Genomic DNA, 13,810 nt, shown 5'->3' on the forward strand with positions numbered 1-13,810 from the left:
TTTTCAACGTCTTAATGATCGCCAAAACTTACAAAGAAAGTAATGGAATGTGGAATGCATTCAATTGTGTTGCTAAAAAAAAAGAGTTTTGGCCAAAAGAAAATTTGTTAAGTTATTTGATTATACAGAGAGCCTATCCAGAATAAAATGAAGTGTGGAACTTATTCGAACGTATTGAAAACCCCATAACCGCAAGAATATTTCTGACTTATCAGATGTCCCCACTATCCACCAAAAATTAAATGTGTAACTTATTTAGGAAACTCACTTTCGTTTATCATAATATCGCTGACTTATACACGAACTTCTTGTGGAACGTATTTATAAATATCAACATTAAAAATAAATGTTAATTTTGTTTCATTTTTTTATAAAATATGGGTAAAACAAAATAAATAATTAAGGGCTCTTTCATAATCAAAAATATATCAAGTGATTCTAAAATATTGCAAATCATCAAAAATTTCTTGCAGTGCACCAAATTAACCGTGGGTTATTTTCCACATAAAGAACACACAAATTGCCGCTCAAATTGCGACAAAGAAATGCAAATTTAATAATTTTTTCCTCGGTTTACACTTTGTCACCTCGAGTGTGAAAAGCAATTGAAGCTAAAGCAATGCTACAGTGACATGAAACAACAACAAACACCATTAACAGCAATAAAGTCAATTGAATAATATTTTCAGCTAAAAATAACACAACGCGACTACCCGAGGTGCATATAAAAAAGGCACAAATAACTACAACAACAAACATAGAAATATACATGAAAATATATACACATCTACATATGTACATACTATATAACTGTATATACATATACATATTTGTATGTATGTTCTGCCTCTACATATACATATGTATATAGTCTATGTGTATGACTAGTGTATAGTGAAAACGAAAATAGATAAAACATCAAATAAAGCACAATCGAAGCTTATCCAATAAAAACACAAACACACACACCTGAACATATGAACTCACACATATACATACATATATATAAGTAAGTGTGCACACAAGTGTCTAAATAAGTTGGGAATATGTCCAAATATCAACTGCTACTCGAACCGTCTGCCACCGGCGATGAGGATGCTCCCACAGCAGGCGTAGACAACAATAACAGAACAACAACAACAACAACACATACAAGCCTTCATAATGCCGCCGAGAATCTACAAGCGCTGCTCTACACCGACAGCAGCAACGATTCCAGCAGCAGCAGCGGCGGCGGACGGGCGCGTGCAGTGCGCACCAGCAACAACAATAACAACAATAGAAGCGGCAGCAATAGCAATAGCATGAATAGTCACAGCAGCGGCAGCAGCAGCAGTTGGGAGTACAGTCCCTTCGACAGTGTCAACGCAAACAGCAACAACAACAACAACAGCATTAATCAGACAAAAGCGGCTGTGATGTCAAGAGCAACAGCGACAACAACAACAACAACAGGAACAGTAGTGGCGTTGAGTTTAGCCGACATGGAAGCGAAAACGTCGTCAACATCACTATTGTTGGACGCTTACGAGGCGGATGACACTACGATGGAGGTGCCACTGCTTGGCGGAAATGATAATGCAAGTGAAATTCATATTAAATTTAATCAAACAAAGGCTTACTCATTACTTACATACACATGTACTACATATGTGTAATACTTGTATGTATGTCTGTTTGTATATAAATTGTTGTTTCTACATTCACCGGCGCTATTAATTTACCCATTTTCATATATGTGCATGTTTGGGTGTAAATATGTAATTGTTGTTGCTATTGTTATGTACATTTGTAATTATGTATGTGATTGTTATTGTTTCGGTTGGCTCCGACATTGTTATTATGGGCACAGTTTTAGGTATAGACAGTCGTTTTCATAATATAATGACTTAATGATGGCTTGGCGAGTGCATTGTGTGTGTCGTATTTGGATAATCGTATTCCCTAGAAGCTACTGTATTAAGAGAGTTAAGTCTGAAAGTTAATGTATCTCTACTTATGGTTGTAATTTATAAATATGTATGTCCAAGATAGACGAAATTATCTACGACTTTGAGATTATGACTATCAACAGTCACGTGGGAGACAAGTCGCGAGTGCGATAACTGTTTGATTGATGACAGGAGATATTTCGTCTTGCCCTCGTTCACTTCCTTATCGAGTCTGGAGAAAGCAGAGCTAATGGCGCGGTTGTTGAGGCCAATGATATTGATATCATCGGCGTACGCCAGCAGTTGTACACTTTTATAGAAGAGTGTATCTTATATAAGTATTTAGCTCCGCAGCTCATATTATTTTCTCCAGCAAAAGATTGAAGAAGTCACGTGATATGGAATCTCCTTGTCTGAAACCTCATTTGGTATCGAACGGATTGGAGAAGTCCTTCCCGATCATGACGGAGCTTTTGGTATTGCTCAACGTCAGCTTACATAATCGTATTAGCTCTGCGGGAATACCAATTTCAGTTCCTCTTCGTGCTGTCGAAGGCGGTTTTAAAATCGACTAAGAGGTGGTGTGTGTCAATTTTCCTTTCATGGGTCTTTTTCAAGATTTGGCGCATGGTAAAATCTGTTCAATTGCAGATTTTTCAGATCTAAAGCCACACTGATAAGGTTCAATCAGTTTGTTGACAATAGGCTTCAGTCTTTCATAAATTACGCTCGATAGAACATTATATGCGATGCTGAGGAGGCTTATCCCACTGTAGTTGGGGCAGATTGAAGGGTCTCCCTTTTTGTGGATTGGGCTCCCGAAATCCCGGGATCCCGGACTTAAAACTCCTCCCGGGATTTAAAATTAATTTCCCGGGATATTCGGGATTTTTGTCCTTTTTTTTAAACACTGTTAATTATTATTTTTTCATAAACAAAGTTGTATTTACAATAGATGAACACTGCCAAAAAACAATTAGTAAGAATTTAGTACTTTACAACACTGTTTGATCAAAGTTACAGCACTGGTTTGATCAGCTGTTAATTGTCAAAAAGTACAATACTAATGATGTTGAGAATCGCGATATCGATTTAAAAATAATCGAAAATGAAAAGGAAAAAACGTTGAAGGAAAGGTTGCAAGAAACTGTCAAAGAATCTCGCGTTTTAAAAAGAGATGTCTCATTATCAGTAGAGGAAGCGGTACCAAAGGAAATAAATTTACTTCTTGGGGGTGGCGGGCTTGGCAGCAATCTGGAGGTTGCTTGTAATTTTTTAAAGACAATACCACCAACTAGTGTCGCATGCGAGCGTTGTTTTTCAGTGTCTGGAAGCATTTGCACTAAAATCAGATCTAGTTTAAACGATGAAACAATGGATGCGCTTGTATTTTTAAAATACTATTAGTTCCTACAGAAATCGATCTCTGATTTTTATTATTTGTTTTTTGACAAAATAATATATATATAATACCAAATACATAGGTATATTTTTAATTTAATTCATGTAACTGATTCGAAATAAAAAGTGAATTATATATTTTTTTCAATTTATAAGAAATAATAATTATTATTAAATAATAATTTTTTTATTATAAAGAACCCAAGAACATGGGCATACTTAATTGAATCTATGTAACTGATTGGAAATAAAAAAAATAATTTAATTTTTTTAAATTTATAAGCAATAATTAGCAATTTTTATTTTCTCCCGTTTTTCCCGGGAATCCCGGGAAATGAAATTTCGATATCCCGAAATCCCGGGAATTCGAAAACATTCCGGGAGTGGGAGCTCTAGGCAGAGCACACTAAATTCCAATCATCGGGCATGCTTTCGTCAGACCATATTCTACAGAGCAGCTGATGTTGTTCTTCAGACGACTACCCCTGTTGGGCAGTTTATCAAGCTCTTCATACTCACACATTTCGGTCTTTCTTTTTTTATGCCCTGAACAGGGTATATTCAGTTTTTTACGAAGTTTGTAACACTCAGAAGGAAGCGTCGGAGACCCTATAAAGTATATATAAAAATGATCAGTATATTGAGCTGTGTCGATTTAGCCATGTCCGTCTGTCTGTCTGTCCGTCTGTATACATACGATCTAGTCCCTCAGTTTTTATACTCTCGTAACAAAGTTGCTAAGGAGAGTATTATAGTTTTGTTCACATAACGGTTGTTTGTAAGTCCTAAAACTAAAAGAGTCAGATATAGGGTTATATATACCAAAGTGATCAGGGTGACGAGTATAGTGGAAATCCGGATGTCTGTCTGTCCGTCCGTCCGTGCAAGCTGTAACTTAAGTAAAAATTGAAGTATCGTGATGAAACTCGGTACACGTATTTACTGGTTCCATAAGAAGGTTAAGTTCGAATGCAAAATCGGCCCAATGCCACGCCCACAAAATGGCGAAAACCGAAAACCTATAAAGTGTCATAACTAAGCCACAAATAAAGATATTAAAGTGAAATTTGGCACAAAGGATCGCATTAGGGAGGGGCATATGTGGACGTAATTTTTTTTTTAAAGTGGGCGTGGCCCCGCCCCTACTAAGTTTTTTGTACATATCTAGGAAACTACTATAGCTATGTCAACCAAACTCTATAAAGACGTTTCCTTCAGCCATTTCCATATACAGTTTAAAAAGAGAAGAAATCGGATAATAACCACGCCCACCTCCCATACAAAGGTTATGTTCAAAATCACTAAAAGTGTGTTCACCGACTAACAAAAAACGTCAGAAACACTAAATTTTACGGAAGAAATGGCAGAAGAAAGCTGCACCCAAACTTTTTTTAAAAAATTGAAAATAGGCGTGGTGTCGCCCACTTATGGACTAAAAAACATATCTCAGGAACTACTTTACCGATTTCAATGAAATTCGGTATATAATATTTTTTTAACACTCTGATGACATGTACGAAATATGGGTGATATCGGTTCACAACCACGCCTTCTTCTAATATAACGCTATTTTGAATTCCATCTGATGCCTTCTCTGTATAATACATACATTAGGAACCAGTGATGTTAGCGGAATAAAACTTTACAAAAATACGGTATTTGAAAAATATGTAAATGACGGATAATGAAATCTCGATTATCACTTTATCATGCGAGAGTATAAAATGTTCGGTGACACCCGAACTTATCCCTTCCTTACTTGTTAAAATATTGTTTTGAAATTTTGTAAACATCATTTTCTCTTCAAGAAGCTGCTCATTTGTCGGAACTGCCGATATCGGACCACTATAACATATAGCTGCCATACAAACTGAACGATCAATCAATCAACTGAACGGAATCAAGTTCTTGTTTGGAAAACTTTCACATTTGACAATGTATCTTCACAAAAGTTGTCACAGGTTATTTTCTAAGGCAACAATTTAATCTCCGAAGAAATTGTTCAGATCGGATTACTATAGCATATAGCTTCCATACAAACTGAACACATAGTTATTAAAAGAAATGCACCTGTGAAAGGTATATTAGCTTCGATGCAGCCGAAGTTAACGTTTTCTCTTGTTTTATCTGCAATTGGGTCTCGCTTCTATTTTCAGCTATCGTTATCTATCCCATCCCACACGTGTTGTGGTCAATTGTAACGTCGATGGTTGAAGCCACTTTATATAGGGCATATAACATCCAATATTTATTAATAAAATAACAATGCATGACCAAAAAGTAACTGATTAGACCGGCAATTGTGCCAAACCTATCCTTTGTAAAAAAACAAAACAGCCGACGGAAATCGATTTGTAGGTAATGGAGAAAATTCAGGCAAAATTTATAATATTGTTGTAGTCAATTGCGATGGATATGATTTATTGTATTCGAAACTACCATGTGCGCATGCATAGGGCCAAATACAGTGAAATTTCTCATAACCGGACACCCACCGTCATATATTTTGTCCGGTTAAGGGAGCTGTCCATAAATGCGGACGTAGTCAAAAGCTGCAACTCAGAACTAAGTATATTTCTATTGAATTAATAAATGCCAGCCATTCTCAGCCAGAAGTGAACCAATCACAATTATCGCATTAGTTTCCATTGGGCCACCGCAAACCACATGGCACCAGCTCAAGACAATTTCTTTGATGTGGTCATTGTAGGTAATGTTCCTAAAAAAACTGTCTCAAAACAGAAGAAATTGTACACAATTCGCTTGATACAATTTATGAAATCTTGTCCGTTTATCAGAGATTATTTGAACGAAATATTCCCAAAATAGTGTTCGGGTGCGGTCATTGGTCTGGTTATATGTATGTCTGGTTATAGGAGTTGTTTTTTTTATGAAATCGTTGTGTTTACGAAATTTTTCCGGTTATGGGGAGTGTCCATTTATAAAGACTGTCTGTAATGGTGAATTTCACTATATATCAACTTTAGTCCTGATATTACCCATTTTTTTCTATCATACTATGTTTTATCCAATATTAGATGTTCACTTAAATTAGTAAGATATGCGTATTTTATTCATAACGGTGCTGAATATGCCGGTCATTATATGACTTATAAATTCATAAAATTGCCAAAATACGTTCTTGAATATGTCTGAGCAAAGGCAAAAGTTAGTGAAATCAGTTCAGATCTTTGCTTATACAATGATTTCGAGCTTCCAACTTGTCCTTAAATCGATTAAGTTGGCCAAAATGTTTGATATTTCAATAAATTAAAGTAAAGAAGTTGTTATAAACAAAAGTAAGGAAGGGCTAAGTTCGGGAGCAACCGACCATTTTATACTCTTGCAATTTGTAAAAATCAAAACACGGGGAAACGGTTTGCCCGTCAACCATAGGAGCGGCATCCAAGCAATTATATAGACAATTGAACTTCCATAACTCGAACACCATAATCCACAAACAAACTTCGAGTTTCAGAGACTTCGACTTGATAATCGAAACCAAATTTCATACAAATTTCCTTCCATAACTCGAAGTCTCTCTAACTCGAAGTTGTTCTGTGGATTTATCGCGCTTTGAGTAGTTTTCAATAGTACCGTTATATGGTGAGTGAGCGGGGTTATCTTCCAACTTCATCCGTTTTCTCACTATTCGGATATAACGATTTCGGTTTCACGAGATAATTTTTCCCCATGTATCTAATAGAATAAATTTAGCTTCCATGGTTGAGATTTTTTCAGAAACATATATTTCAATAGAGCTAACGAGGTTTAATTTCATAGGAATATGAGAGAAAATGTATAGGTTTATCCAAGTAGAGACACTTTTTTGAAAACCTCTTTTTGACTGATCACGCGTGCGTCAAGCTGTTATGTTATTTTTGTTCAGCATTGTTTGGCATATAATTAAGGGAAGACTTACGCTTGAACAACGTTTACAAATCGTTCATCTTTATTCACGTTCTATTAAAAATGTGTCTCGCTCGTTTCGCCAACTTACGGCCTACTGAGCGCACTTTTCGCAACACCATCACCCAACTTCAGACATTCATTGTTGGATAATATTCGACCGCCACGTCCAGCACGCAGTATAGAAAATATAGCAGCCGTAGCTGAGAGTTTGCACGAAGACCGTTGAGTCGTGTGGAGCGACTTGGCACATTTTACGTCGAGATCTTAAATTGAAAGCGTACAAAATATGTATAGCTTGTACAAGAACTGAAGCTGCTTCACCTTCACAAGCGACATCACTTCGCTCTATGGACTCTTGAAAAGTTCCAAGAAGACTCGATGTTTTCGAAACAAATTTTGTTCAACGATGAGGCTCATTTCTTGTTCAATAGGTATGAAAACAAGAAAAATTGTCGCATTTGGGACAAAGAGCAACCTGAAGAGATACAAGAGCTGTGTTTTCCTCTTGAAAAACAATGGTTTGGTATGGTATGTGGGCCGGTGGAATCATCAGTCAATATTTCTTCGAAAATTAGATCGGTGAGAACCTAACCGTCAATGGCGACCGTTATCACGACATGATAACAGACTATTTGTTACTTAAGATTGAAGCTTATGATCTAGGCGTCATTTGGTTTCAACAAGACAGCGCCTCTTCCCACATATCGCATCTATCAATGGATTTACAGGTATTAAGAGAACACTTTGGTGAGCAGATAATTTAAAGTTTTGGGTCAGTCACACCGTTCAGCTTTTTCCTGTGGGAATGCGTGAAGTCTAAAATCTATGCGGACAATTCCGCTTCAATTCAGGCCTTGAAGCAACACATCAAGCATGGTTTTCGCCAGTTACTAGTCGAATTGCTCAAACGAGTTATCGAAAAAGAATTGAACTCAACGGATGGACTATATGTGACGAAGCTGCGGCCAACATTTTAAAGGGGAAACACTAAAAATACCGAAGTTCAAAGTGTCGACACATCAAAATACCGATAAAATTTAAATATGCCGACAAATCAAAATGCCGACATGTGAAAAATCTGCTCTTATTTCTATCGAAGCACAGAAAGAGAATTCCACTAACTAAGGGTTAGGATCCTGAGCGCAGGGCCTCGAACGAACAAGGCAATTTTTCCTTGATTATACATGTGTTATTCATTGGCCGTGTGGGCGCCCTTATTATTTCTCATTTATGTAGTTTTCATTTAATAATTAATAATGTTGCATATTTAATAAAAAAAAAGTTATAAATTAATATATCATAATTTTATACCTAGCTTATTTTGAAATGTGCCCAAAAATAAGGTGACATTTGAATTTAAGAAGAATTATTTTTTTTTAGGTTGGTAGTACTAGTCAGTCACTTTTATGTCAAATTTCATGTCAAAATATTCTTTAGTGTTTGAGATACGTGTCGTTTTGTGAGTTGCTAAAAGTGAGTTTTTCGTTTTTTGGAATCAATTTTCTGCTGCGTATACATTGAGGATGGTGCAGAAAGCCTTTGGTGATGAGGCTATGCCTAAAAAAAATGTTTACAAGTGGTATAGTGAGTTCCAAGCCGGCCGTGAACGTGTCGAAGGCGAAGAGCGTCCAGGGCGACCATCTACCTCAACCGACGAAGCTCACGTTCAACAAATCAAAGATTTGGTGTTGAAAAACCGTCGATTAACAATTAGAGGCCTTGCGGATGAAGTTGGCATATCGAAAGGCTCAGCCAATAACATTTTGAAGAATGTTTTGGACCTCAAGCGCGTCAAATCTCGACTGGTACCGAAAACATTGAATTTTTTGGAAAAAAAAGCGTCGCGTTGAAGTGTGTGAAACGAAGCTTTCCGACTACCAGGGTGTCATAAAACGCATTACTTAAATCTATGCTTACGACCCCGAAACAACCGATCAATCGAGCGAATATCGTGCCAAACGAGAGCCGAGGCCACAAAAATCGCGCCAAAGTCGCTCAAAAATCAAGGCCATGTTGACTGTTTTCTTCGATTATCGTGGTTTTGTGCATTATGAATTCCTTCCAACCGGTCAAACAGTCAACAAGGAATATTATTTGAACGTTATGCGTCGTTTGCGTAATGCTATCCGCCTAAAAAGGCCGGAATTGTGGAATGACAATTCTTGGTTTTTACACCACGATAATACACCATCCTATACTGCCCTTAATTCGTGATCACTTCGCCAAAAACTCAACCCATATCGGTCCGCAACCACCGTATTCACCTGATCTGGCGCCGTGTGACTTCTGGCTGTCACCAAGCTCAAAAGACCGCTCCGGGACACCGTTTTTATACGATAGAGGAGATTCAAGCCGCAGCGAAGACGGAACTGAAGGCCATCCCGGAAATCAAAATAAATACAATGTTATTATATTTTTTTGGGCGTAGTATAAATTTTGAAACCTTATAAATTTGGAAGTGAAATCAGCAATTGATTTTCAGTAACCAAGTTCCTTTCCAATGAAATATAAAATATTTTGCAACTGCAGAAAGATCCAGTTTCATATAACAAAAATATTTAAAAATGTGTTTTATATCATTTAAATTTTTTTGTATATCATTTAAGCATTTATTATTTTTTATATTCTCGATATATGTAAAACGATTTGTAAACTTTCAGGAACTCCCAAAAATATTTAGTCATTATTGAAGACAGTTTTCAATCATACCAAAATCCAAAAAAATATGGCCAATGACCACAATAAAAAAATAATATACTCTCAATATTATTGAATATTTATTTTATCCAACAAATTTAGATTGGAAAAAATCAAAAATGCATACAGTTAGTTGCCTCTAAATATCAGCTAATCTCACTCACAAATATTTGCCGAATTTTCAACTCGCTTGTCTAGCATGCAATCCATTTTTTATCACCGGCAATCAGCGGCAACTCACTAATGCATCATTTTTTAGCAGCGCCATCAAAAATGCAAAAACAATTACAACAGCTTTGCAGTATCGAAAAACTTACTGAAATGAATACGGCAATGAAATACAGAGAACGCGCGGCGCATCAACAAGCGCTTTCAAATCATATTTCGATAAATCAAAAAGCTGCAAACAATTTGCATACAGCGCGCATAACGGCACAAATATAGACGGTAGCTGCACAAATTCATAATTAAATATTTACTTTTGGAAAAATAAAAATGCGCGAAAAAATGTCGGAGCTGTTTACACAGGTGAATGGTGTATTATGATTATTGCTGTTTTCGATTTTCGATTTTCCATTTGATTATCGATTTTTGTTGTTTTTCTGTTTTATTTTGCATAATTTCAAAGCATTTCGCCGAAATTTAGCGCGCAGTTCTGAGTGGCAAATGCATTGGTGAAATTTAAATTGCACGCCACAAGCCTTTTTTCTATGGAAATATGCGTGAGTGTGTGTGAGGGTGTTTATTTGCATGCTTGTATTTGTGAATTTGTTCGTGTTCGTGAGTAAGTCAAACATGAATGCGCCCTTTGCTTTCGCAAACAAATCGCGCCATTGAGCGTATGAGTTTTGTCGATCTCTGTGTGTGTGTGTATAAGTAAATTTCTATTTGTATATGCATATATGTGTGTATGTGAGTATATATATACATATATGTATATATATGACTGTGTGTGTGTTTCTCACATGAATTATGCACCGCGCATTCCGCGGCTGTAAACAAAAAACACGCAAAACTTTGCAAACACCGCCAGCACGACAACGGCATAACAACAATTAGCAAATAAATGATAAATTCATGTAAATAAATTAGAATTGCATAGGAAATTTCCATTGAAAACGCTGGCGAGAATTCGCTGGTAGCAAATCAAATTTGCGGGCATAAATAATAGAGTTGCGTTTGCAGGAATTTTTCAGCATACAAATAGCGCATGTGGCATGTGCATTGGCAAACACAACAATACAACCAACTATAAAACGGGTGTTGTTCTTAGACGCGTGGCTTTCAATGAGACAATACTCTTTTCAATGTATTCTTGTTGAAAGTTGTTATTTTAGTTATTCACAGTTTGGTTTGCCATTTCATAACAAACAGACTCACTCCGCGCTGCGTCCAATATTCGGTCATCATATCGCCCAGAAGAGTCGAAATTGGAACAACTACGGATGTGTTTCGCACCATGTTTACTCCTGTGAATAATGCGCATCCCCAGGGATGCCGTACAGTGTGCACCCAAGACGCTGGTACTGCTGTAGAGCAGACTATCTAAGGAGAGGCGAGCACTATGGAAGATTTTGCTGCAGAATCATGGTTTGCAGACTTGTAGAATCCAATTTGTGTAAGGATTGAGGCCGAACGACTATCAAGCGCATCGCACGCTCGGTGAATGTGCCCAAACCGAATTGGTCAACGGTCACGAATTCTACAAGAAAACTTTGTTCAGCGATGAAGCTGCGGCCGGAAGCCGGTTTGATATCGAAACGAACCTAAATCTTCTAGCATAGCGGAGCGGACATTTACTCTGGATTTAGTAGTAAATGACTTGTTGAAATGATTTTAGGGACGACCGGACTACCGTCTGATTGTCTAGGTTTTATTTACCAAGAGGTATATAATCCCAAACGTACCCCTTCCATCATTGGGGGCTCTCGATATCACCCTGTAAAGTACTTAGGACTGATTCTTCACAGAAATCTATACTGGAAGCTCAATGTTGAGGTAATAGTGAGGAAAGCATTCGTTGTCTTAGTTGCATAGCAGTGAGGACTCTCAGCAAGTCACCTATCGGATGAAGACCGTTAGTTCAAAGCTAATCAAGGAATGCATGACCTCACTAGTAGCAGCATCAAGCTGTTTCCATATTAAACTTGTCTGGGTGGAAAGAAAAGGCACTAATATCCAAATTCCATCAGGATAGGAAAGTGCAGGGTTTCCTTGGCTTCGCGCGAACTAGCAAGCAATGGTTTACAACCAGTACTTATGGGATTACGAAAACCCTCTGGCTCAAAGTGGAATGTAAAAGTTCCATTGGACTGTTAACTCATAGCAAGGCTCAAATCGCTGCAATGGTAGGTGTCCAATCGGCACTCATGCACTAAGACTGAAGAGTCTGGAGGATGCAACTTGTCAAAGTTGCAACGAAAAAGATGAGGTGAAAACATCTAGACACTTTCTACTGTCCAACTTTCATCAGACTAAGTTGAAGCATCCCGGTTGCAACACTTTTTACGAACCCGGCGAATTGGTCGGATTTGATATTTGTCGAGGCTCTAGACGCTTTGCTAATATACGCGATCTTTTTGATTCAGACGTAAGAGTTCTGGGGGCGTCACAACGAACAGGCGTCTCTAGCTATCTAAGTGAGATTATTCGTGGCATCAAGAGAAATTGGCCTATTTATCTAACCTAAAAATGATCACAATCCACAAGCAAACAAGTTTATACACCGTTACGTTTTAAAAAGTCACTTTTTGTTGTGTTTTATTGGCAGAGGGAATTATTGGTCCATTATTTCTTCAAAAATGAAGCCGGCCGTAATATTTCAGTCAATGGAAACGCTGTAGATCCAACATTAATGATTTATCCGTGCCTGAATTTAAGTAAGTTGTTGTGGATGACTTTTGGTTAAAACAAGACTGCGCTTGAAGCTATTCAGCTAACGAAGTCATCAATTTATTGTAGATACTTTGGGTGAGCGTATTTACTCGTTTGTTGGGCATGTGGCGGGGCTCTCAATATCGTGTGATTTAACACCGCTGGACTATTCTTTGTGGGGTTGTGTGAAGTCACTTTTCTATGCATATAAGCTTCAGACGATTGATGCTAGGGAGAAGAATAGTCGAAAATTGTACCCCTCGGCTGAAATATATTCAAGTCGCTTGCTCGAGCTAAATTTTAAGAACATAATTACAAACCCTTTATAGTAAAGCTAAGTGCTTAGCCATAACATTAAATTACATGCATTTTAGTTCTTCTTGAAAATCACTTGTCTCCAAAAAAGCACCCTTTATATGTGTGCGTGTGTGTTCGGAGCACTAAAGTCGGCCGAAAGTATGCAAATATTGTTTGTTTATTTATTTAACGCAGAGCCATTCATCGAAGCAAATATATTTGGAACAATTTCATGCCACTTTTCAGACATACAAGTGCATACAAAAAAGGACATATTCATACATATATGTATACATGCAATCATACGTGTTGTTTTGCTTCATTTATGCATTTCTGCAAATATAATACATACTGTTGTTGTTTTTGTTATATTTTCTATTATTTTTGTAAACACTCATCTGCTATTGTACATATTTGCTCTCCCACCCGCACAGAGCGATTACCATGACCACGCACACCAGCAGTTCACCACCGCTTCCGCTGCCGCCAACAACGCTGCTGCCGCCGCCGCCACCTGCCATTGCCAATTACCCGGATTTGGCGCAAATCTGCATACAAAATCCACACAAGATGCGAAATTCAAAATTTTATTAGCAATTACGCTGTGCTGCGTTTTCATGGTGAGTAAATCAATCACAAAGCAGACGAACCACGCACGCACATACGCGCTTAACACGCCAACTACAGCATAAATCCTC

At 37.4% G+C, this 13,810-nt stretch overlaps 1 protein-coding gene across 3 annotated transcripts in view; it reads left to right on the forward strand.

Annotated features, from left to right (window-relative positions):
* Window positions 1–825: 825 nt before the first annotated feature.
* Window positions 826–13,810, forward strand: part of LOC120771617 (zinc transporter 2) — a 33,474-nt gene continuing 20,489 nt past the window's right edge. For 2 of the 3 annotated variants that reach the window (XM_040099707.1, XM_040099708.1), the window contains exons 1-2: window positions 826–1,580; window positions 13,547–13,732. In XM_040099707.1, coding sequence (XP_039955641.1) covers window positions 1,047–1,580; window positions 13,547–13,732 — 720 coding nt within the window. In that variant the 5' untranslated portion in view covers window positions 826–1,046. The remainder of the gene's footprint in view (window positions 1,581–13,546; window positions 13,733–13,810) is intronic. The other variant, XR_005704986.1, reaches the window with a different exon arrangement.

The sequence above is a fragment of the Bactrocera tryoni genome, chromosome 3 (assembly GCF_016617805.1).
Source record: "Bactrocera tryoni isolate S06 chromosome 3, CSIRO_BtryS06_freeze2, whole genome shotgun sequence".
Taxonomy (NCBI): domain Eukaryota; kingdom Metazoa; phylum Arthropoda; class Insecta; order Diptera; family Tephritidae; genus Bactrocera; species Bactrocera tryoni.